The sequence below is a fragment of the Canis aureus genome, chromosome 5 (genome assembly GCF_053574225.1).
Source record: "Canis aureus isolate CA01 chromosome 5, VMU_Caureus_v.1.0, whole genome shotgun sequence".
NCBI lineage: Eukaryota > Metazoa > Chordata > Mammalia > Carnivora > Canidae > Canis > Canis aureus.
The window spans coordinates 72,780,392-72,805,419 of record NC_135615.1 but is presented as its reverse complement, the minus strand read 5'-3'; the positions used below and the strand labels follow the sequence as shown (position 1 = coordinate 72,805,419).

Genomic DNA, 25,028 nt, shown 5'->3' with positions numbered 1-25,028 from the left:
ATGAACATTCACAATAGCAGTTAACAATAGCATCAAAAATATTTAAATATTTACAGATAAATCTGACAAAAGATTGTAAGACCTGTACACTGCAAAGTACAAAATAATGCTGAAGAAAGTGGAGTTAAATAAAGAGAAATACCATATTCATGGGTCAGAAGTCTCACATATTATTAAGATATCAATGCATGCAGTTCCAATCAAACTACCCCCAGAAGGCTTTTTTTTTTTAATTGACAAACTGGTTGTAAAATTCTTAGGGAAATCCAAAGCACACTAGAATAACCAGAGCAACTAAGAAAAAGAACAGGGTTTAAGGGCAAACACAATCTGATTGAAGACATATTAGAAAGCTAATGTAACCCAGTCAGTATGGTGTTAACATAAAGATAGATAGGGATCCCTGGGTGGCTCAGCGGTTTAGTGCCTGCCTTTGGCCCAGGGCGCAATCCTGGAGTCGCAGGATCCCAGCATAGAGCCTGCTTCTCCCTCCTCCTGTGTTTCTGCCTCTCTCATGGCAGATCCCAGAGTATATATACATACAGCTCATTTTTGCCAAAGTACATAGATAATTTCATGGTCTTTTCAGCAGATGATGCCGGCGCACAAAAATTACTTCAATTCATGCCTTGCATCACATGTAAAAATTAACTCAAAATGAATTCTACATTTAAATATGACGGCTAAATAAATAAATAAATAAATAAGACAGCTAAAACTACAAAACTAGAGGATAGGAGTTAGACCAAGATTTCTCAGATATGATCTCTAAAGCATAATTCTTGAGAGGAAAACATTGATAAATTGCACTTCATAAAAATTAAACATTTTTCTTTGAAAGACACTGAAGAGGGATCCCTGGGTGGCGCAGCGGTTTACCGCCTGCCTCTGGCCCAGGGCGCGATCCTGGAGACCCGGAATCGAATCCCACGTCAGGCTCTCGGTGCATGGAGCCTGCTTCTCCCTCTGCCTCTCTCTCTCTGTGTGTGACTATCATGAGTAAATAAAAATTAAAAAAAAAAAAAAAAAAAAGAAAGACACTGAAGAGAATGTAAAAACAAGCCACAAACTGAGAGAAAGTATTTGCGAACCATGTATTTGATGAAGGTCTTATATCTAGAATATATGAAGAACTGTCCAAATAAAAAAACAATTTTTATGAAGTGAGGAGCAGATTTCTAAGAAGATATGCAGATGGCAAAAAGCATATGAGAAGATGCTCAACATCATTAGTCAATAGGGAAATGCAAATTAAAACCCAGTGAGATACCACTGTAAGCTCACTAGAGGTACCTGGGTGGCTCAGTGTTGAGTGTCTGCCCTTGGCTCGGGTCGTGACCCCAGGGTTCTGGGATCGAGTTCTGTATCAGAGGGAGAATGCCTCTCCTCTGCCTATGTCTCTGTGTTTCTCATGAATAAATAAATGAAATCTTAAAAAAAAAAAAAAAAAAAAAGCTCACTGGGCTGGCTAAAATTGTACAGTTTAAAAGACAAGAATTTCTAAAGATGAGTAGCCATTGGATTCTCATACACTGGCAGTTGGAATATAAAATAGTAGAACTACTTTGGAAAACAGTTTGTTAGTTTCTTTAAAAAAAAAATCATCTTTAAAAAAAAAAAAAAAAAGGGGATCCCTGGGTGGCGCAGCGGTTTGGCGCCTGCCTTTGGCCCAGGGCGCGATCCTGGAGACCCGGGATCGAATCCCACGTCGGGCTCCCGGTGCATGGAGCCCGCTTCTCCCTCTGCCTGTGTCTCTGCCTCTCTCTCTCTCTCTCTCTCTGTGACTATCATGAATAAATAAATAAAATCTTTAAAAATAATAATAATAAATAAATAAATAAATAAATAAATAAATAAATAAATAAATAATCAAACGAAAAAAAAAACATCAAACGGGGCAGCCCCAGTGGCGCAGCGGTTTAGTGCCGGCCCCCTGCAGCCCGGGGTGTGATCCTGGAGACCTGGGATCGAGTCCCACGTCAGGCTTCCTGCATGCATGGGCCTGCTTCCCCCTCTGCCTGTGTCTCTGCCTCTCTCACGCTCTCTCTGAATAAATAAATCTTTAAGAAAAAACAAAAACAAAAACATCAAACGTAGGATCCAGCCAACACAAATATCCATCAAAGGGCAAATGGATGGGGATACCTAGGTGACTCAGTTGGTGGAGCACACAGCTCTTGATCTCAAGGTCATGAGTTCAAGCTCCACGTTGGGCATAGAGGATACTTAAGAAGAAGAAAAAAAAAATATATATATATATAAGATTTTATTTGAAAGAGGGAGAAGACATGAGTAGTGGGGAGGGGCAGAGGGAATGGGAGAAGCAGAGATTCCTTGCTGAACAGGGAGCCCGACATGGGGCCTGATCACAAGACTAGACACCAGGATCTGGGCCAAAGGCAGACACAACCAACTGAGCCACCCAGGAACCCTGTATATTTCTTTTTTAAAGAGGTGGGAGGGGGGCAGCCCCGGTGGCACAGCAGTTTAGCGCCACCTGCAGCCCGGGGGTGATCCTGGAGACCCGGGATTGAGTCCCACGTTGGGCTCCCTGCATGGAGCCTGTTTCTCCCTCTGCCTGTGTCTCTGCCTCTCTCTCTCTCTCTCTGTGTCTCATGAATAAATAAAAAAATTTTTTTTAAAAAAGCAAATATTTTTAAAAAATTAAAATAAACGAACAGAAAAATTTGGACACAGATTCAAACACACAAGGAGAATGCTATGTGACTATAGAGGCAGAGGTTGGAGTGCTATGTCTACGTGCCAAAGAATGCCAGGACTGGTGGCAGCCTCACTAGAAACTAGGAGAGAGACATAGGACAGATTTTCCATAGAGTCTTTGGAAGGAACCAACCTTGCCCACACCTTGATTGGGAATTCTGGCCTCCAGAACTATGGGAGAATAAATTTTTGTGGTTTTAAGCCACCCAGCTTGTGGTAGTTTGTTATGGCAGCCCTAGGAAACCAGTAAAAGGCTGATGGATCTGTTCACTATAATTGTGGTGATGGTTTTATAGGTATATACATATATCATTACTGGATTGTGGGGTTTTGGTTTTAATGAACATTTTAAAAGGAAGTTTTTTTGTGTGTTTTTGTTTTTTAAAGATTTTATTTATACACAACACAGAGAGAGGGGTAGAGACATAGGCAGAGGGAGAAACAGACTCCCTGCAGGGAGCCTGATGCAGGACTGCATCCTGGAACCTTAGGATCACGCCCTGAGCCAAAGGCAGACACTCAACCACTAAGCTATGCAGGCATCCCTAAAAAGGAAGGTCTTGTTCAGAGGAAGCAAAAAAATCTTTGAAATACATAAAGAATGTTGTCAGTTGTATATAAAATGGGGCTAGGAGTTTTCTGTGCAGGTAGCTAAAGAGTTATTAGTATGCAGTTCAAATATAGTCTGAGAAATATTAATCAAAGGTAACAAGTGAATAACTGTGTGATTCCAGAGGTGACAAGTTATCGGTGGTAACATCTCAGAGCTGTGGATGAAATGAGAAACTTCATCAGTATTTCGCAAAGGGAACCAAAGTTAAAATCATAGAATTACACAATATCACTTCAAAAGAGACAGCCTTAAATTCCAGTGGTTGCTAAATCACTGGTTTAAAAATCAAAAGAAAGACATCAGTCCTATGGGAAGGACTGTAAAAATCCATATATGAAATCAGTCCTCATCCCTGGTTTTCTGAATCAGAATGTCTATTATATACCTTAGATTCTGTGCTCCATCAGCAAATCTGTTTGGGAACTACCAGTCCAGTCCAGACTTTCATTTTACAAATGAGACCACTCAGGATCTAACTGAGCTTTTTTGTGGTCACACGGCTCATTAATAATACCAGAGCTAAAAAAAAATAAAAATAATAAAAAATAATAAAAAAAATAATAATACCAGAGCTACAACTGGAATTTTGGCCTCCTCTTTGCATTTACAATTCCTTTTTATGTTGTAGTGTCTGTATTAACACTTTCAACATGAGAATTATTTCATAAGCAGATAAATAAAAATAACTAAACAGTTTGGAAATCTCTTGCTTTCTTGCTAGTTTAGGGGCTAATATAAACTGAGCCCAAAACAGATCTTTATAAGCAGGATTGGGAGACTTGACATGGACAATACCCTTATTTATCTCCTTTTCAGACGACTGAGTCAAAGACCGACGCCAGAAGAACTAGAACAGCGAAATATACTACAACGTGAGTCCAGCTATGGGAATAAAGTTGTACAAGTTTTCTTTGTATATTTCGGAATTTAATATACAGACTAGAGAAAAGCATTTTCTACAAGAGCCAAAGAGAGAGTGTTCCAGCCCAGGAAGGACCACTCATACCTTTTCCCCTGAAGAACAGAGTTCCCCCAAGCTTCTTTTACAAGATATCGTTGTGGTATTGCTTAATGTACTGGGAACCGCCAGAAAATTCTGCTCTGATGATTTATCCTGAGACTGCCTTGGCCATATGGGAGGATTTCACAGCATATGTAGGTGCTGCTCAACTTTTCCCTGTCTTCGGGGAAGGTAGTAGCTGTGCATTTGGAGAAGACCTTCCTGTTCCTAGTGGACTTTGAGGGCTGGGACCCAAAGCAAGTTCCAGATGTAGGAGTCCCCCTGCTTTTTTCATCTCTTAAGACTTTCATACATCTAAAGTCACAAAACAAGAACATGTATTTTATTTTCTTTCTTTGTTCATAATTAACTTCCTAAAATAGCATTCTGATCTAATAGACATTTGATTCAGTTTTCCAGACTCTGGGGTGAAATTTACCCTTAAAAGCCTCCACACTGAGAGGATTAGGCTTCATTGAGCTATTGTGGGTGTGCTCAGTTTGACCAGCCCATCCCCTGTTCTCTCACCACTGTGTGGATATATGCAGCTTAAAACTTGAGGACCTTTATAGACATATCACACAAAACTCAGTGTGATCTTTATTCTTCATTCTTGCTGGTTACTCTTGAGTGAGAATCTGCAGAGTTTTTCTGAGGGGCACAGAAAATATATTTATCTTTGTAGGCCAAAAGCAAAAGGAAGCTATTACATAGGTACTTACCATGCCATTCAATATATAATCATTTAAAAATGGAAAGATCATTCTTAGCTCATGGGCAGTAAAAACATAGCCAACTGGCTGGATTTGGTACCAGGGGGTGACCCTTGCTCTTAACTATTCAACTATACCAGTTGACAAGAAAATTGTTTTGATTAGCCATCCCCAAAGTTAGTATTTTATTCTGACTTGGAGCCTACAAGAAATATCTGCTGTGTAATTACTGAAAACACTGATATGCAAATTGCTATTTTGAAGTAATATTGTTTTGGACTGTTGACTGTAGCTAAAAATGAAGCTGATCGGCAGGCAGAAAAACGAGAGATTAAACGTCGGCTCACTAGAAAGGTACGTAGCCCAAGTGTTTGGTTTTAGTCTGTCTACTGGCCACATATCTTGTATTTGAATGACCTATTTGGTTAGAAAGAAATGAATTTTACTTGAATTGCCACAAATTGCTATGAAACTAGAATACATGATGCAGATACTGAAGACAGCAAAGCATTTTTTTTTAAGGATTTTATTTAGAGAGAAAGAGCACGAGCAGGGGGGAGGGAGAAAGAGAAACAGACCCCTCACTGAGCAGGGAGCCCAATGAGGGACTTGATTCCAGGACCCTGGGATCATGACCTGAGCCAAAGGCAGATGCTTAACCAACTGAGCCACCCAGGTGCCCCAACAAAATAGCATTATCAAGAGCAATTTTAAATCATTTTTACTATTTAAAGAACACCTGACACAAAAAGGTGCTCCATTAATGTTTGCATAAATTCTGACTTTTTATTTTTTATTTTTTTTTAAATTTTATTTATTTATGATAGTCCCACAGAGAGAGAGAGAGAGAGAGAGAGAGAGAGAGGCAGAGACATAGGCAGAGGGAGAAGCAGGCTCCATGCACTGGGAGCCTGACGTGGGATTCGATCCCGGGTCTCCAGGATCGCGCCCTGGGCCAAAGGCAGGCGCCAAACCGCTGCGCCACCCAGGGATCCCAAATTCTGACTTTTTATTTGGTAAACATGGGATTCTGGTGTAGACTTTAAAACCTGTTGAAGTATAGCAACAGTAACAGGAGGAATGCGTAGCATTCAGATTTGCAAATTGGTTGTTTTCTAGTTGGAAGGAACTGAACTGACCCTTAGTGATACCTGCAAAGTATGAAAACACCAACTGGGATTTTTGTTCTTTGTCCCAGATCAAGTGGGGTACAATTTTTTCTGTACTAGACCTATGTTAACTTTTAAGCTTGAGGATTCCTTTCCTTCCCGCCATAATAGTTTATAATTGCCTCTAATAGATTCTGATTTGTCCTAAATTCTCTAGATAGTTCTTAAAACTTATAAGAATCTCCAGAAAAGTGATGGATCTAGACATCATCTTCCTTATTTCTCCTACTTCCCCTTCCCTGGGAGCAGAGGAATCATTCTTGATACATTCAGGGGAGCTGGATGCCACAGGCTGGACTTGATGCCTTCAGATTGAGCAGGTCACCTGATTGCACAATCTTAAATCATAATTCATTACCAAATCTCGGCATTATTCATTTTAAAGGAAATCTACCCTTTATATTACCCACTATATATTGCTTTTATATTAAATGTATTCATTTTATAATGTATTATATGTGAGTTTATAGCCCTAATCCTTTTGCTACCCAAAATGTGGTCCCTGGACCAGCAGCATTGGCATCACCTGGGAGCTTGTTTGGGTTTTGTTTTGTTTTGTTTTCTGTTTTTTGGGGGGTTTTTTTGTTTTTTTGTTTTTTAAGATTTTATAGGACGCCTGCGTGCCTCAGCAGTTGAGCGTCTGCCTTTGGCTCAGGGTGTGATCCCAGAGTACTGGGATTGAGTCCCACATCAAGCTCCCTGCATGGAGCCTGCTTCTCCCTCTACCAAGGTCTCTGCCTCTGTCTGTGTCTCTCATGAATAAATAAATAAAATCTTTTTAAAAATTTTTTTTTCAAAAAATAAAAAAAAAAGATTTTATTTATTTAAGATAGAGTGAAAACAAGAGAGAACAGAGAGGGAGAAGGAGAAGCAGACTCGCTGCTGAGCGGATAGCCCCATGCAGGGCTCAATTGTAGGACCCTGAGATCATGGCCCAAGCCAAAGGCAGACGCTTAACTGACTGAGACACCCAGGCACCCCATCACCTGGGAGCTTGTAAGAGACAAAGAATCTCCAGCTCCACCTCAGATCTGCTTAATCAGAATCTGCATTTTAACCAGATCCCCAAATGATCTATATGCATATTAAAGTTTGAGAAGCACCGGTTATACTGGTTATACAGGTTTATAGCTTTGGTTCTCTATCTTAGCTGTGCATTGAGGAGCTTTAAAAAACAAAACAAAACAAAAAAAAAACCTCCCAATACCCAGAATCTCTGGGAATGGACCCAGGAATCTGTAGTATCTAAAGGCCCCCAGGTAATTCCAGTGTGCAGCTAAGGTTGAAGCTGGGTTGGAGGCAATTTGAATGCATAATTGATGCCTAATTCCTGGCGTAGTAAATTAAGAGGCTCTATGTCTTTCAGCTCAGTCAAAGGCCAACTGTGGCTGAACTACTTGCCAGGAAGATTTTGAGGTTTAATGAATATGTGGAGGTAACAGATGCTCAAGATTATGACCGGCGAGCCGACAAACCTTGGACCAAACTGACTCCTGCTGACAAGGTAGGTGGCTGTTTGTGTGTGTGTCTCTCTCTATTTGAAGAAAGTAGGACACTAACTAGAAGGGAAAACCATGAAATTTTCACTTTTGATATAATGTTGAATTTTTAATCAAGATACAAAATGCCAAAAAAAAAAAAAAAGATACAAAATGCCAAGATGTGTAAAACTCTATGCTAATAACTCTACCACCACCAGGACCACCACAACCAAAAGAAAATTCTTGCTGTCTCACAGAGTCCACAAATCTGGTAGGAAATTAAAACACACTTTAACAGTGGTTATGTTTGGTTGGAGGGAGTTTGGGTGGTAGATTTTAATAGTTACTTGTATTTCACTTTTATAACAGGAAAAGCATTTTTATGTGTTGTGGAAACTATAAAAGCAACAATATCTCTTTTTAGCTCTGTGAGTGTTTTAAGTAGAGATACTTGGTTCATTAGGCTATGAGTGGTGTCAGAGAAGGCGACATGTATCAGGCTCAGTGTGTAGACCTGGCTTCTTTCCTCACTCTGGGTTGCCCACTGCAGTTTGCACTGGCTCATGAAGTTAAGCACAATAGAGAACAGATGGCAAATGACACTGCTATACTATGGCAGACAGAAGATGCTGAAACATTTTTGTTTCTACTCCACAGGCTGCTATAAGAAAAGAATTAAATGAATTTAAAAGCTCAGAGATGGAGGTTCATGAAGAGAGCAAACATTTTACACGGTAAGACCCAAAAGACACAAGTACAGCAAGCTATATAGAGCTCCACCACAAGTACTGCAAGCTATATAGAGCTCCACCACAAATACCAGAGTTGTTCAGATGGGAAGGACTCTAATGACATCATTAAAAGAAGGACACACACACACACACACACACACACACACACAAAAGGACACAGCATGTTGACTGCAAGACTACATTAAGAGAAAGAAATGAGGACTAAGAGGCAGTAGGAAGTGCCTATACTAAGTGAAATATATAGTATTTAATCCTTGCAGTGAGCCTGCAGGCTTTGTTAATATCTCCATTTTGTTGACGAAAAAACAGGTTGGGGGTACCTGGCTGGCTCAGTTGGTAGAGCATGAGACTCTTGATCTGGAGGTTGTGAGTTCAAGCCCCACTGGGTGTAGAGCTTACTTAAAAAAGAAAAAAGAGGGACGCCTAGGTGACTCAGTGGTTGAGCATCTGCCTTTGGCTCAGGTCGTGATCCTGGAATCCCAGGATCAAGTCCCACATCAGGCTTCCCGCAGGGAGCCTGCTTCTCCCTCTGCCAATGTCTCTGCCTCTCTCTCTGTGTCTCTCATGAATAAATAAATAAAATTAAAAAAAAGAAAGAAAGGAAGAAAGGAAGGAAGGAAAGGAAGGAAAGGAAGGAAGGAAGGAAGGAAGGAAGGAAAGAAAGAAAGAAAGAAAGAAAGAAAGAAAGAAAGAAAGAAAGAAAGAAAGAGAGAGAAAAAGAAAGAGAAAAAGAAAGAAAGAGAAAAAGAAAGAAAGAAAAAGAAAGAAAGAAAGAAAGAAAGAAAGAAAGAAAGAAAGAGAAAGAAAGAAAGAAAGAAAGAAGGAAGGAAGAAGGAAGGAAGAAGGAAGGAAGGAAGAAGGAAGGAAGAAGGAAGGAAGGAAGGAAGGAAGGAAGGAAGGAAGGAAGAAAGAAAGAAAGAAAGAAAGAAAGAAAGAAAGAAAGAAAGAAAGAAAGAGAGAGAGAGAGAGAAAGAAAGAAAGAAAGAAAGAAAGAAAGAAAGAGAAAGAAAGAAAGAAAGAAAGAAAGAAAGAAAGAAAGAAAGAAAGAAAAAGAAACAGGCCCAGAAGGGTTAATCAAGTTGTAGAAGCAGGACTGGAGAAAGAAATAACTAATGAAAGTCCCTGGAGCTCTCTTCCTGCACCTCACCATCCCAGGGTATGTATGAGGGAATTGTTGTTGAGTTAGGCAAGACGTCAGCCTCTTTGATTTCAGTTATTTCTAGCACTGCTGGTCTGATACAAGTTTTGAATTAGCTGCTTTCATGAAACAGGCCAAGAAATATTTTGATGTGGAATTACTGTTGTAATTAAGGACTCACCCAATACCTAAAGAATCAGCTGGATACAAATGCAATCAGTGAAAGTGTGTAGGTGAAGATGCAAAGGGCACCTGGCAGGCTCAGTTGGAAGAGCATGCAACTCTTAATCTCCAGGGTCATGAGTTTAAGCCCCATGTTGTTGGGTGTAGAAATAACTAAAAATAAAGTTAAAAAAAAAAAAAAAAAGGATGGGGCACCTGGGTTGCTCATCGGTTAAGTGTCTGCCTTCAATTCAGGTCATGATTCCAGGGTCCTGGAATGGAGCCCTTCATAGGGCTCCCTGCTCAGCGGGGAGCCTGCTTCTCCCTCTCCACCACTCTCCCTGCTTATGTGCACTATCTCTCTCTCTCTCTCTCTCTCTGTCAAATAAGTAAAATCTTTAAAAAAAAAAAAAAAAAAGCCTTGGGACTCCTGGATGGCTCAGCGATTGAATGTCTGCCTTCAGCTCAGGGCGTGATCCCACGGTCCTGGGATTGAGTTCCACATCAGGCTCCTTAAAAGGAGCCTGCTTCTCCCTCTATGTCTCTGTCCCTCTCTTTCTCTGTGTCTCATGAATAAATAAAATAAAATAAAAAATCTTTAATAAAAAATAACTAAATAAATTAATTTTTTAATAATAAAAAAATGTTAAAGGTTAAATGAAGGGAGTTGATACAATGAGAATTAGTTTGCTATAAAAAACAAATAAGCAGGGATCCCTGGGTGGCGCAGTGGTTTAGCGCCTGCCTTTGGCCCAGGGCGCGATCCTGGAGACCCGGGATCAAATCCCACATCGGGCTCCCGGTGCATGGAACCTGCTTCTCCCTCTGCCTGTGTCTCTGCCTCTCTCTCTCTCGCTGTGTGCCTATCATAAATAAATTAAAAAAAAAAAAAAACAAAAAAAACAAATAAGCAAAGTTGGAACATAAAATATTGTTAAACATTTTTCCATCACAATACAGGCAGATTGTTCTTTTTTAAGATTTATTTATTCAGGGATCCCTGGGTGGCGCAGCGGTTTAGCGCCTGCCTTTGGCCCAGGGTGCGATCCTGGAGACCCGGGATCGAATCCCACGTCGGGCTCCCGGTGCATGGAGCCTGCTTCTCCCTCTGCCTGTGTCTCTGCCTCTCTCTCTCTCTCTCTCTCTCTCTCTCTCTCTGACTACCATAAATAAATAAAAATTTAAAAAAAAATTAAAAAAAAAAACTTTTCAAAAGAAAAAAAAAAGATTTATTTATTCAGGGATCCCTGAATGGCTCAGCGGTTTAGTGCCTGCCTTCGGCCCAGGGCGTGGTCCTAGAGTCCCACGTCAGGCTTCCTGCATGGAGCCTGCTTCTCCCTCTGCCTGTGTTCTGCCTCTCTCTGTCTCTCTCTCTCTCTCTCTCATGAATAAATAAACTATTTAAAAATATATTTATTTATTTATTTATTATAGAGGGAACATGTGTGAGTGGGGGGAGGGGCAGAGAGAGAGGGACAGAAGAAGCTCAAGCAAACTGAGCACAGAGCCTGACTCGGGGCTCGATCCCATGACCCTGAGACTATGACCTGAGCTGAAACCAAGAGTTGGTTGGACACTCAACCAACTGAGCCACCCAAGTGCTCTGGTTCTTTTAATTACAGAATTTTTTGTGCCAAACTCTGATAGGAATAGAGAAGGCAAATTTTTTGAACAACAGTGACACTATTCAGGGCATTGTAATATGAACTCAAATAATAAACCTTGCTTGCCAGCAGGGAACTGTCATCTAATCTGGAAAAAGACCTGTGTACTACTCAGTATAGTACAGTCAATATGATAAATGCCTCAGCCGTCCTGAGTCTTAAATCTGCCAGGTTTCGTATCCAAAGTCTACCATTTCCTAACTATGTCAGTGTTAGCCATTCTCATTGTTATTATAATAGCAATAAAGTACTAGAGTGAGCAACATTAAAGAAAAGAGTCCTAGAGAAGGTGCCGCTTAGACTGGATCTTAAAGCATATGAAAGAATTTATTTGGACCAAAAGGAAGAAACCAGCATTACCAAACAGCGTTATAAGCAGAAGGACTGGCATTAACAAGGCTGTCGGAGGTGAGAAGGTAGAAGGTGTGCATTGTCTCTGCACGCATTGTCCTGGAGCAGGACACATACGAGAGCAGTGTTAAGAGGAGACCAGCACAATGAGCTTTGACTGTTACGCTAGGACATTGGAACCACTGGAGTATGAGTGTTTCAGGTGGAGCTCTGGTCGAATATGTAGGATGAAACTAGCAGCACAGAAACCAGTTAGGAAGTAACTAAAATAGTCACAGTGAGCACACTGGTAGCTGAAACCAGGGAAGAGATCGAGAGAATGCAAGAGAGATTTGAGCAGCATTTCAAGCATAGGGGGCCTCTGCGTGGCTCCGTCGGTTAAGTCATTTGGCTCAGGTTGTGATCTCAGGATCCTGGGATCAAGTCTCACCTCCTCCTCCCTGCTCAGCAGGGAGTCTCCTTCTCCTTTTGCCCTTCCCCCTGCTTGTGCACTCACTCTCTCAAGTAAATAGATATATATTTTTTTTTTTTTTAATTTCAAGCATAAACTCAACATTGGGCAATCTCTTGATTCCAGGGATAAATTAAAGGAGGTAGTTAGGTGACTCTTAAGATTTCAAACTTGTGATTTTTGAAATGTGTGAAGTCGATGAGGAGTTGAGGTGAACACTTTAGGATATTTATTCAGCACATATTTATTCAATACCTGCTACCTGGTAGATAGCAGTACTTGGTGCTCAGAATATAGCCTGGAACAAGATAATGTCTCCACCTCAATGAGCTTTTATTCTAAAAGGGGAAGGCAGACAGTAAACTGGAAGAGTTTGACAAACCTGTGACACATTGAGGTGGAGATGCCTAGAAGACAGTTGGATATTCAGGCCAAGAGTCCAGGTATTAAAAAAAAAAAAAAAAGCAGAGCCTCAAGGTATAAAGTTTTATGAGGGACGCCTGGGTGGCTCAGCAGTTGAGCCTCTGCCTTCAGCTCAGGGCATGATCCTGGGATCCAGGATCGAGTCCTGCATCGGGCTCCCTGTGGGTATCCTGCTTCTCCCTCTCCCTATGTCTCTGCCTCTCTCTCTCTCTCTCTCTCTCTCTCTCTCTTTCTCTGTGTGTCTCTCATGAATAAATCAATCAATCTTAAAAAGAAAGGTATAAAATTATGAGGAAAGATGGTGGTTCTTAAGGGGAAAATTGTTTGTGTCTAAAGGATGGACAGAGGAAAATGAGCCAGGAAAGCATTCTGAGGAAAAGCAATTAAAGAAGGAGGAGGAAGAAAAAAAAAGAAGAAGAAGGAAAACAGGGTACCTGGCTGGCTGTCAGTAGAGCATCTGATCTTGAGGTCTGTGAGTTCAAGCCCCACAGTGGGTGTGGAGGTTACTTTAAAGAAAAGAAGAAAAGTCAGGTAGAATTAGAGTAGCAGAGAGACAATTTTGAATATTGAGAGTGTAACATTTCATTACTATTAACATAATAGCAAAGCATCGGTATCTGGTAACTGGAGTTTTTTGCTCATCTTGTTTTAGCTACCATCGTCCATGATGCTGAAGTCTGAGAGAGGAACTACACAACCCCCAAAAGAGGGCTGCTTGGCTGCTTCAGTCTCAGAGTGATGTGGAAGGAATATCTGCACTTCCCAGCACAGCCAGGATTGAGTCGTCTGGGATGTAGTTCTGGGGCGAACAGCACTTATATGAATGTAGCATTTCACTGGAATGGGTGGTCATGTGCTACTCTGGGCAAAACTGAACACTTTGTCAGTGCTTTTGAACTTTCAATATTGCAGCATACTTGAGGGGTCCTCCTCACCAGCCACCCACGCTCTGGGCCACCCACACCCTTGCCCCAAGATGACTGCCTGTGCTAGGGCACAGTTTGCACCATTAGCCTTATCTGCTCTGTCCTGGTTGTAAGATCTCCTTGTGGAAGACCAAATCCCTGATCATTGGATCAGACCAATGTCTGATCCACCTGGTGGTGGGAAGAACCTTCTGGAGGCCCTCAGCCTCCTGGCAAAGGGTACCCCACCTCCAGGGCACCCCTCCATACTGCACTGGCATGTCAGTTGAAAGCACTGCACTATACCTCTCAACACAGCAATATAGTCCTCTTCAGGCAGTCCAGTCTGAAAGAAGCTCAGGATCTGACATGCTCTTCCATTTTGGCACAAGTCATCCTGATTTTTATTTTTAAAATTAAAAAAAAAATCTTGAAGAGGTGCTGGAAACTTAAGTTTTGAGCTGCAACTAGATTCCAAGTCAGGAAAATGAGAAAACATATATGTTTTCTATATACAAAACCAAAACCAAAAAAGGCCTTTATCATTAATGCCAACTTGGCAGAAAACTAACTCATGGCTTAAATTTTATAAGCTGTTGTACTTTTGTCATACCAAATGATATTGGAACTCATCTGACCAATAGATGTATTCTCCTCCACAACTCTGTGGGAGCAGCCATCTGCTTTGGGGCCCCACACTTCAGCCAGAATCACTACAAGGTCTAGGGCCACGGGGTCCAGGTGCTGGACCAGAAGTCTCTGGAGGAGGAAGTAGGAGGGGCACAATCATGACCAACTCCTCCTCCCTTCTCCATGCTGTTGGCCCTTTCTCTCCCCCACTCCCCCCCCCCCCCAGCCTCCACCTGCTGATCCTCTGGCAGCTTCTGCCTCAAGTTATCTCTCCTCTGCCAAGCAGTAGCCCGTGTCATTGGTGCCCAGGCCTTGACTCAGCCCCTGCCCCTTTTTGTATTTGTAATATATAGTAATATGATTTCCTAAAGCAGAAAATTAATTTGTTTTCTTTGAGTTTTTATTTTGAAAACCATACAGCCTTACCATTTCCTTCTAATATCTGTTCATACTAAGTGGAAGAAAAAGAAATTTCCTATTTAACTGATAAATGTGGCTTTTTCCCCCCCTTACTTTAATGTTCAGAAAGTTGTGGCTGTATCCTAGATCCTTCTGCGATCCCTGTTCTGTTGGAACTGTTCAGTAGATGTTCTTTTATGGCCATATACTATTTGCTGAAAAATCAGAATATCAGGTCAAAACAGAAGAGCTGAGGTGACCTTAAAAGATAGTGTCTTCTCTCTGTAAGGGAAATAACAAAGTATTCTGATTTCTCAGTTACCATTAGATGCTCTGCAGCTATGGAACTACAGTGGGTCCATAGCTCCTTGAAGCTCCTGACATTTGGCGTGACTACAGTAAGATAAGTGACGATTCTGCACAGTGGTTAGAGGCCTGTACATAAGGTGGCCACACACATGACTTCCTCTCTCCGTTGGTTTGGAGGCTGTCTGGCTTATGCCAGCATTCTCTGTGGCTTGAGGTGGCATTTTCAAACCCTTCTTCCACTGCCTGACTTTCCCTTAATGTGCCAAGTTTGAAACAGGATTTGATTTCCTGAGCCACTTGTCCGCTCTGTGTGCCGCCTTGGACTCTACTTTGTCTTTCATCTCATCATGTTCTTTTGAAACAAGATACTTTGGGGGTCAAGTCTTTTCAGGTGTTTTTATATATATATATATATATATATATGTAATGGATCTGTGTTCCCTTTTTGTATAAGTAACAATTCACAATCAAAATGTAAAAAATAAATAAAAGTCTGATGTATTGTACTTCAAGATGCTTCCCTGATGTACAGAATCTCCTTGTAAAGTAAATAATTGCATTGTATATCAGTCTTCCTATCAATATTAATTATAAAGTATTTTAGAATTAAAAAAAAAAAGTCAAACTATACTATTCTGGTGTGAAGTGCTTATTTTTTTAATGTTCTAGCTTATTCCAAAAGATTTAAGATAGCTTATAAACAATACCTAAAATACTGCTGGACACCCTAAATAAGAAGTAGATGATGGGAAAAAAATAATACCAAGAATACTAAATGTACCCAGAGATAAGGTCGGTCACGTTTGTGTCTGCACATGTATGGAAAAAGAATATGCAGCAGAAGAAAGCCAACTGTGACAACCCCCACCACGCCCCATGGTATTTACCAAGTATGGCACAGATCCTTTATCCTCTCCCACCCCTGGTCTGAGAAAATACACTCCTATTGCCAGTGAAGAACCTGGGAGGTGAAAGTCCCTTCCCAAAAGGTCAAGGCAAAATATGTAGTCACTCTTTGTATATATTTAAGGATAAGCAGTTGCATCCCAATCAGTTGTCCCTGCAAGGATTTAACTGTGTATGAACCATATATAAGTAGACTACAGCACAGTAGGACAGTCCTACTGTACTCCTCTGGCAAGCAGCCCAGTTTCTATCCAGGTGGCCTCGCCAAATGACTCACTTTCCTCCTGTCACTTGAGAGAATGGCTCTGATTAGTACACCACCCTTTACCAAGAGTTAAAAGAAACCATGAGTCAAAACTGCTCAAAAGTGGTTCCACTTGCTCCGTGGTTTTCTTTCCAGCCCTCTAAAGACCAAACCCCACAGGGCCAAATCTCCAAAGAGGTCTCAAATTGCCATTGCTCTTTTGAGGTTAAGCATTGTCTACAGAAGGGTATTTTGAAGGTGCACATTGCTCAGTATTTGCTGAAATGATCAAAGAATTTACAGTCTTTACAGACTTAGATTAGTGTTCCCAGGAGAGGGAGGACTATAACTGGAGACCGAGAAAGGGCAAGTACAGGAGATACTGAATGGGAGGGGATGCGATAGGAAGTATACCTATGAAGGATGAGAATGCACAACAAAGAAAAGCCAAGCCCTGAAACGAAAACACGGCCTACGCCACTGCTTCAAGGCTCTATTCAATTCTAGCTCTAGGAGGCATGAAGAGTAAAACAGGAACCACCAGCAACCTGGGCCACTTGCTTCACTTATCACTTGTGTAGATAACATTAATTTCTTCCCCCAACAAAGTATAGAGGTCATCTGGCAGAGACAAACATCCTTATTTTTCCTCCATTTGGTACTGAAGAGACACACCATTCGTTCATTCATTCATTCATTCATTCATTCGTTTATCACCTGCCTTCCTATCCATCAGCCTCAGAAAAAATCTTCCCTTAACCTTCTAAACCTATTGCCCTACCTCCAGCTTTTTTTTTTTTTTAATATTTTATTTATTCATGAGAAACACAGAGATAGGCAGAGGGAGAAGCAGGCTTCCTGCAGGGAGCCTGATGGGGGGACTTGATCCCGGGACTCCAGGATCATGCCCTGAACCAAAGGTGAGCCACTGAGGCATCCCACTATCTCAAGCTTTTTCTACACTCCCTTTATGTAACCTCTTCTGATGTTCACTTAAATTCCTGTACAGTCCAAGCGGTTGAGCTAAATGAGTGACAGGTGGAGAAAAAAGTGATATAAACTGAACAGGCTTCTTGACATTGGCTTATGACCTCTGGTCTGTACACACTGCTTTCCATTTCTAAGGTTATAGGCACTCACCTCCTCAAAATCTAAACTAAATCTGAACTAAAATGGTTTAGTCTAAGGTCACCAGCGACTTCTCAGTTAACTGCCACCTCCTAAACCTGTTTTCAGCTCGTAATGTATTTGATTCCTCTACAGCATCTGACACTTGGGCCAAAACTAGTCCTCAAAACTTATTCCTTGGCTTCCCAGACCCCACTGTCTCCCAGTTCTCTGGTCATGCTTTCTCTGCCCTGCTGGCTTCTTCTCTGACCACCATTTAAATGGGTTTTCATGTCCTTTTGTGACTCTTCCTGCTCTCCCAAGGTGACATCAGCCACCACTCTTATTCTGACAACTTCTACATCTTTATCTGCAACTTAGATTTCTTGCTGGAATCTAACCCAATATCCAGTTGCCCTTTGGACATCTACACACCCAAATGTTCCCCAGGGAATTCCTCTGCACCTCCAATGTGGACCTTACTGTCTACCTTCACAGCCTACCTTCTTAATCACCAGAGTTAGAGGACCACCATGATGCTCACTGTCATAAGCCTGAAACTTTGGTATTATCTGCAAGTTCCTCTTTTCTCAGGTCCAGTGGGACAATAAATTCCATGCATTCTTACCTCAGAAATGTCTCAATTCCTAGATCTCTTCTTGCCTTGTTTACCAAAGTTCAAAGCCAACATTATTTAATGGAACTTTATAACCTCTGATCTCTCCAATCTATCCTCCAATATTGCCACTAGAATTACCTTTCTAAAATGCAAAGCTGGTCATACCAATCCTTTACTTCAAAACGTATTGGTCCCTAGTTGCCTGCAAGAGAAAATTTAAACTCTTTGGCCTGGACTACAACATATTTTATAATTTAGCATTTATCTACTTTCTCATCTCATGAAGAAAAGTTCAGGGATACCTGGGTGGCGCAGTGGTTTAGCGCCTGCCTTTGGCCCAGGGCGTGATCCTGGAGACCCAGGATCGAATCCCACGTCGGGCTCCCGGTGCATGGAGCCTGCTTCTCCCTCTGCCTGTGTCTCTGCCTCTCTCTCTCTCTCTCTCTCTCTGTGACTATCATAAATAAATAAAAATTTTTAAAAAGAAAAGAAAAGTTCAGGCACTTCTTCCTTCCATGTTCCTCATCAAGCTGACTTCTTACCCTTCCCAGGAGACCATAGTCCTGCTAGCTCCTCAGCCTGCAATGCTGTCATTGTCCATACCCCACTCCATTACCCCTTTCAAGTTTGAGGTCAAATTTTAACTCCCAGAAAAATGCCTTCAGCCTTGAGCAGATTGTTCAGTTGCCCTGTCCTTTGTGTTCTCAGCATACAGCACTCATCAAGTGGTAATGTAATTTGCTGGCTTGTCTATTTCTCCCACTGTGGGCTCTTCCCAGACAACAAAGTGATTCATGTCACAAGTCAGCACCTGGCTTGCTCAGTTGGTAGAAACTGCGAGTCTTGATCTTGGGGTTGTAAGTTCAAGCCCCACTTGGATGTACAGATCACTTAAAAATAAAATCTTTTTTAAAAAAGTTTTATGTCAGAGACCCCAGTGTCTAGCACAATACTTAGCAAATAAATCACATAAATCACTAAGTAAATGTTGAATGAATGATTGAATAGGAGCTGAATATTGGTAATATGGCCAGAGAAATAGCAGAATTATTTATCTTCTTTAACTCCTGGTTCTCTGGGGCACCTGGGTGGCTCAGTGGTCAAGCATCTGCCTTTGGCTCAGGTTGTGATCCCGGGGTCCTGGGATCAAGTCCCACATCAGGCTCTTTGCAGGAAGCCTGCTTCTCCCTCTGCCTATTTCTCTGCCTCTCTCTGTGTGTCTCTCATGAATAAATAAAATCTTTAAAAAAAAAAAAAACAAAATAAAACCAAAAAGCCTCCTGGTTCTCAAATATTTTGGTTTTGTAACTCCTTTACAATTTTAAAAATTATTCAGAACCCCAAAGAATTTTTTTTTTAAGATTTTATTTATTTATTCGAGATAGAGAGAGGCAGAGACACAGGCAGAGGGAGAAGCAGGCTCCATGAGGGGAGCCTGACATGCGACTTGATCCTGGGTCTCCAGGATCAGGCCCTGGGCCAAGGCGGCCCTAAACCGCTGAGCCACCTGGGCTGCCCCCGCAAAGAACTTTTTATCTATTTATGATATCTATTGATGTACTAAAATTAAAACTGGAGAAAAATGTAAATCTTTTTATAATTTATACCATTAATTATAATATTATAAAGAAATAATACATTTCAAAATAACCCCAATACATGTTAACAATGTGTTTTTGTGAAAAATAACTATTTTCCAAAATAATTAAGGAGAAGAATGGCATTGTTCTACATTTTTTTCAAATCCCTTTAATGTCTGATTTAATAGATGACAGTCCATTTCTCAATTTGCTCCTGTATTGGATCTGTTGCTATCTGTTGTTTTGATTTAAGTAAATAAGAAAATCCAATCCCACACCGTTCATAAAGATGACAGCCATTTTTTCAAGTTAAAGAGTATTTCATGAAAAAATGTGGCTATTCCAGCTCACAACTCAAAACGATTATACAAGTGCTTTTCCTGGAGACAAATGCTGTCTTTTGCATCTGCAAAAGTACTTTATATGTACTTCTCACTTTGTCACACAAAATTCTAGGAAGATGGATACTCATAAGTTGAGAATTAAATTAATGACTTTTATTTCTCCACCAAGGGCATTCTTAGGGCAAGCTGACTCTAATTTTAATTTGCTATAGATATTCTTTTTTACCATGGTAAAAAAACACATAACATAAAATGTGCTTTTGTCAGAGGGAGGTGGAGCACCTAACTGGCTAAGTTGGAAGAGCACGGACCCTTGATCTCAGGGCGAGTTCAAGGCCCACACTGGGTGTAGCGATTACTTAAAATATATATATATTCTCTCTATATATAGTATATTTAATATATATAGTATATATATAGTATATATAAGTATATATATACTTAAAAATATAAAAAATAAAATGTATATATACTTTTAAAAAAACATAAAATGGACCCTTTTTTAGCCATGTTTAAGTGTACACTTCAGTAGTCACTATATGCACACTGCAGTATAACAGATTTCTAGTACTTTTTCATCTTGCTAAACTGAAACTCTCTACCTATTGAATAACACCTCCCCCTTTCTACATACCCTCCCCCTAGTCCCTGGCAACCACTTTTCTTGTTTTCACTTCTAAAAAGTTTGAGAAAATGATTTTTTTAACTGTAAATTTATGATGATAAAGAATAATGATAACAATAGTTTGGTGACAGAGCCTCAAACCACCCACCACTTTGCTTTATAGCATCAGTGCAGAGATTCAACACAGTGAAAAGGCAAAGGAAGTCTAAGTATTATGAAATAGTCTGGACCTCATGGATCCCCAAGAGTGTCAGAGACCCTAAGGTCTGACAACTTTGCTTTGAGAACCATTGCTCCTGGTGTGTTTCACGTTTTAAAATCTAGGTAATGGGGGATCCCTGGGTGGCTCAGCGGTTTAGCGCCTGCCTTCCGCCCAGGACATGATCTTGGAGTCCCCAGATGGAGTCCTGCATTGAGTCCCTCATCGGGCTCCCTGGATGGAGCCTGCTTCTCCCTCTGCCTGTGTCTCTGCCCCTCTCTCTGTGTCTCTCATGAATAAATAAAATCTTTTTAAAAATAAATAAAAATAAAATAAAATCTAGGTAATGGGACACCTGGGTGGCTCAGTGGTTGAGTGGCTGCCCTCAGGGTCAGGGCTTGGTCCAGGGGTCCTAGGATGAGTCCCACATCAGGCTCCCTACATGGACCCTGCTTCTCTGTCTGCCTCTGTTTCTCATGAGTAAATAAATAAAATCTTAAAAATAAATTTTAAAAAAATCTAGGTAAATGATACCACTGTCTTAGAATTGCTGTGCTAGTAAATAACCTATGTAAAGAATCCGGCACAAAATCTTATGTGAGGAACACTATAAGTGTTTCCACTCATTATAGCCCAGCTATGATGGCTCTGTGTTATTTTTACATTAACTCTATCCGCTTAACACCATATTCAAAATCCTATCACATTTGCAAAATTTCACATGTAATATGTATCTCCAGGATTCTTTACATGCCTACTTTATATCACACGACTGTGTGTTAAAATATACTTGATGTAAAATTTACCTTTTTAACCTTTTTAGGCGTACAGTTCGGAAGTATCGAATACATCCATTATCGTGTACAGGAGGCTTTTAGTTTTAGCCAATTTATGTGAAAGCCTTTCTGTCCTATTTTCCTATCATTTATCAAAAGTTCATTTCACATGTGACAGGGCAGATTCAATCACTGTTGAGATCCTGCATTTCTCTAGATGGCTTTTTCCTCTCTCTCTTTTTTAAAAAATGATTTCGTTTATTTATTCATGAGAGACACAGAGAGAAGCAGGCTCCATGCGGGAAGCCCGAAGCGGGACTCGATCCCACGATCCCAGGACCACGGCCTGGGCCGAAGGCAGGCGCTCTACCGCTGAGCCACCCAGGCGTCCCTAGGCGGCTTTTTTTCATTTTGCATAGAATTACTCCAAAGCGTTGGGGGATGGAGGCTAGCGGGTTTATCTCAGTCTATATCGTCCAGACTGGGCGAGCGGATGGCTGAGGAGCACCCTTGCTGCTCAGCACCAGGCTACATACTCCCAAACTCCGTTTCCGTAATTCACATTCTCCAGCAGGTTCCCACGCGCGAGGCTCTATTGTCGCGAGAAGCCTCTGAGTCGGGTAGGGGTGGGGCTTAAACTCCCAGCATCCTTTGCGAATTTCCGATTCCCTAACTGCGCAGGGCGCTGCGCAGGCGCAATAGAGATACCTTGACTTCCGCCCGCTTCAGAAGGTATAAATAAGGATGCCTTGGGGGTTGTACGGCCTTTTGGAGAAAGACTGCGGCGCCGCTTGGTCTTTAGTAGGTAAGAGTTTTACCCTTTCGGTTGGTTACTTCTAGCTTTAGTACCCCGGGGCCTGCCAGCAAGCTGTTCCTGTGGGCATCGTGCTCTCTGGAGCCCCTTCTGCGGCGTCCATGCTGACTACGCTTGCTCGCGCAGCGGGGCTGGGCCGGATGTGGGCCGCGGAGGCCTCGCGAGCCGCGGGCCTTGCGCATAGTCCAGGCGCTCGCGCTGAGACCTACGGGGCTGCCGCTTCACGCACCAGGATGCCAGATGCTCGGCCCACCCCGCCCCTGTTGTTTGACCTGGTCTCCTAGGAAGCGGTGGGATTGCATGCCGATCATTCTATTCCCGACGGCCCATCGGAGATTAAGAATCGATTTCGAAAGCGAGCGTTCTTAATTCTGCCGCTTGTTTTATGACGTAGGGTGATCTCAGGGCGCACTCCTGATGGCCGAGTTGTAGATAGGACCCGTAATTGCTGTGTCAGCGCTCTGGATGTGCCATTTCTTTTCTTTTTAAACATTTTATTCATGAAAGAGAGAGGCAGAGGGAGAAACCGGCTCCATGCAGGGAGCCCGATGCGGGACTCGATCCCGGGTCTCCAGGATCACGCCCTGGGCCGAAGGCGGCGCTGAGCCACCCAGGGACCCGCTGGATGTGCCATTTCTTAAACAGTAGTGCTAATCGCCTACTGGGATTTTTAGCTCTGTTTTGGGTACCTGGCTGAAAGTGCATTTAGACTACTGACCTGAGACTCCTGGTCGGTATTGAACTCGAACTTCGTTGACACTTGGGAATTTAGTATCTACCCCAGAATGGATATCCTGGGGAAGTCACCCTCTACTGGTTGAAATTTATTTCTAGCTCTTTAGTTAGCAAATGAAATTACGGTGACCAACGTGGATACTCCCGGGAGGTCACTCTCCCCGGGCTCTGTCCAGGTGGCGTGCGGGAGCTCAGGGCTCTGCCCGGTGACGTACAGTCCCCTTCCACAACGTTGGAGATGAAGCCGGGCCTTGAGTCTGCGCCTGCATATTCCTACAGCTTCTCAGAGTCCTGTGGACCATGACTGAGGAGACAAACCATGCAGGAAACAGCTCTCTAGAGCACCCCCTATCTGGATATAGGTTGATTGGAAAGAAATCTGCTTTTATCACCTGCTGTACAACTGGATTAAGCTCTTACCTTACTTTGTTTTTGCAGCAATGGCTAAGGATTCCAAATAATTTGATCTGAGGTAAGTAAATCCAAAAATTGGGGGTAAGAATTGGTTTTGGCTTGTCGGTGTTTTCCTGTTGACATTTAATCATTCCAGCCCAGTTCTTTTCATGAATGTGCTCCTTGCATTTAATATATCCAGATTAAAACTTCACTGTATTCTTGTTGGCATATTGACAGTTTTGTAGATGTATGCTCATGTCTGGGAAGATTGCTTTTTATTGAGTAAAGGTTAATATTTTCGCATCTTTAATTGTCATGTGATACGGTAGAAATTTCTGCTAATTTTGGATGAATTAACCAAAACCAAGATTAGCAAAACTTCGTGTATACAAACCATATAAATAAAGCATGCATACTCCGTCAAAGTCTGTGCATGGGAGCCAAGGATTTAGTCTCCAGTACAAGCCCTGTTAGATAACAGAAATGAAAGTGAGCATATGTACCCGCATATTCCTAGGACAGTAAGTACAGAAACCATGAAACAGTCAGTAGTAATAACTGGGTTTTAAAGAAGCTTTCCTCAGATTCACTTGGGCAGAATGGAATGCGGAAAATGAAATCTCTTGAAAATGTTTTGAGAGTGAGGCTGTTTAATCAGGCATTCCAACGTGGATACTCCCGGGAGGTCACTCTCCCCGGGCTCTGTCCAGGTGGCGTATGGGAGCTCAGGGCTCTGCCCCGTGACGTACAGTCCCTTTCCACAACGTTGGAGATGAAGCCGGGCTTGAGTCTGCGCCTGCATATTCCTACAGCTTCTCAGAGTCCTGTGGACCATGACTGAGGAGACAAACCATGCAGGAAACATCTAATGAAAACTAAAATGAAATTTTTTAGTGGTCGTTATTAGGAGTCTGATCCTCTTTTTTTTTTTTTCCCCCCCCCCATTCAGGAAAGAAGAGGAGCTTCACTTAACTGGCAGTTGATCTTTTGTGTTCTTTATTTGGCAGGGGAGGGTTGGTAAAATGATAAATGCTGTTTATAAGATAAGTGTGGAGGTTTGGAAGCTTGGGCATATTTGACCCCCTTTTGAAACTTCCCTTTAAGTAAATCGGGGTGGTGGGGAGCAGGTTAGAAAAGGAAGTTCTTAGGTATGGCTCTAGAACCATACTTTTTATAAAGATTTTATTTATTCATGAGAGGCAGAGGGAGAAGCAGGCTCCACACAAGGAGCCCCATGTGGGAATCCATCCTGAGCCAAATGCAGACAGGCACTCAACCACAGAGCCACAAACCATACTTTTAAGAATCGGGACTGATGCCTGCTAAAATTGAGGAATGTGAGCAGTACTGAGTATGGGCAAGTCTATTAAAACAGTATGGTCCTTTCACCCACGAAACCAGAAGATTCCAGAATGCCTATGAGGAGAAAACTTGTCTTTTAAAAAACTAAAATAACTGTCTTTTTCCGATATTCTCAAGTTAAGTGGGTTTTCTATTAAAGATCCAGGTCTGTTTATGATGTACTTATGAATTATAATAAAGATGACTGCATATTTGTGTGGCTTTTTTTTTTATGTAAACGTTTGGTTGGTTCTGCATTGATTAAAGGCCTTAGGCTTGTGTGTTTTTGGTCTCCTGATACTTGGTTACTCTTACACTGGAGAGAACATGTTGATTCTTACCAGTTACTTAGTGTGTATGTAAGAGCCTCCTGGTTGCATTCAAAGGGATGTAATGGTACGGAGTGAATTTAGAGGACCTCTTTTTTTTTTAGGATTTTATTCATGAGGTGGGGGGGGGGG

At 41.7% G+C, this 25,028-nt stretch overlaps 1 protein-coding gene, 2 long non-coding RNA genes and 2 other non-coding genes across 10 annotated transcripts in view; 4 read left to right on the top strand and 1 right to left on the bottom strand.

Moving 5' to 3' along the window:
- Positions 1-15,511, top strand: part of PHACTR4 (phosphatase and actin regulator 4) — a 102,865-nt gene extending 87,354 nt beyond the window's left edge. For all 4 annotated transcript variants that reach the window (XM_077898871.1, XM_077898870.1, XM_077898869.1 and 1 more), the window contains 5 exons: positions 4,151-4,206; positions 5,340-5,401; positions 7,583-7,720; positions 8,355-8,431; positions 13,291-15,511. In XM_077898871.1, the coding sequence (XP_077754997.1) occupies positions 4,151-4,206; positions 5,340-5,401; positions 7,583-7,720; positions 8,355-8,431; positions 13,291-13,306 (349 nt within the window). In that variant the 3' untranslated portion in view covers positions 13,307-15,511. The remainder of the gene's footprint in view (positions 1-4,150; positions 4,207-5,339; positions 5,402-7,582; positions 7,721-8,354; positions 8,432-13,290) is intronic.
- The window catches only part of LOC144314575 (uncharacterized), a 38,841-nt gene that overhangs the window by 5,139 nt on the left and 8,674 nt on the right, over positions 1-25,028 (bottom strand). The window contains exons 2-3 of one of the 3 annotated variants that reach the window (XR_013380462.1): positions 21,312-24,101; positions 4,341-4,649 (exon numbers count right to left, since the gene is read on the bottom strand). This is a non-coding gene — a long non-coding RNA (uncharacterized LOC144314575). The remainder of the gene's footprint in view (positions 1-4,340; positions 4,650-21,311; positions 24,102-25,028) is intronic. The other 2 variants (XR_013380461.1, XR_013380463.1) reach the window with 2 other exon arrangements.
- On the top strand, positions 21,946-24,779 carry LOC144314574 (uncharacterized). Its single transcript, XR_013380460.1, has 3 exons — positions 21,946-22,086; positions 23,269-23,302; positions 24,176-24,779. It is a non-coding gene; the product is annotated as an uncharacterized LOC144314574 (long non-coding RNA).
- LOC144315011 (small nucleolar RNA SNORA73 family) lies at positions 22,960-23,164 on the top strand. The gene has a single exon (XR_013380828.1). It is a non-coding gene; the product is annotated as a small nucleolar RNA SNORA73 family (small nucleolar RNA).
- Positions 23,890-24,093, top strand: LOC144315010 (small nucleolar RNA SNORA73 family). The gene has a single exon (XR_013380827.1). It is a non-coding gene; the product is annotated as a small nucleolar RNA SNORA73 family (small nucleolar RNA).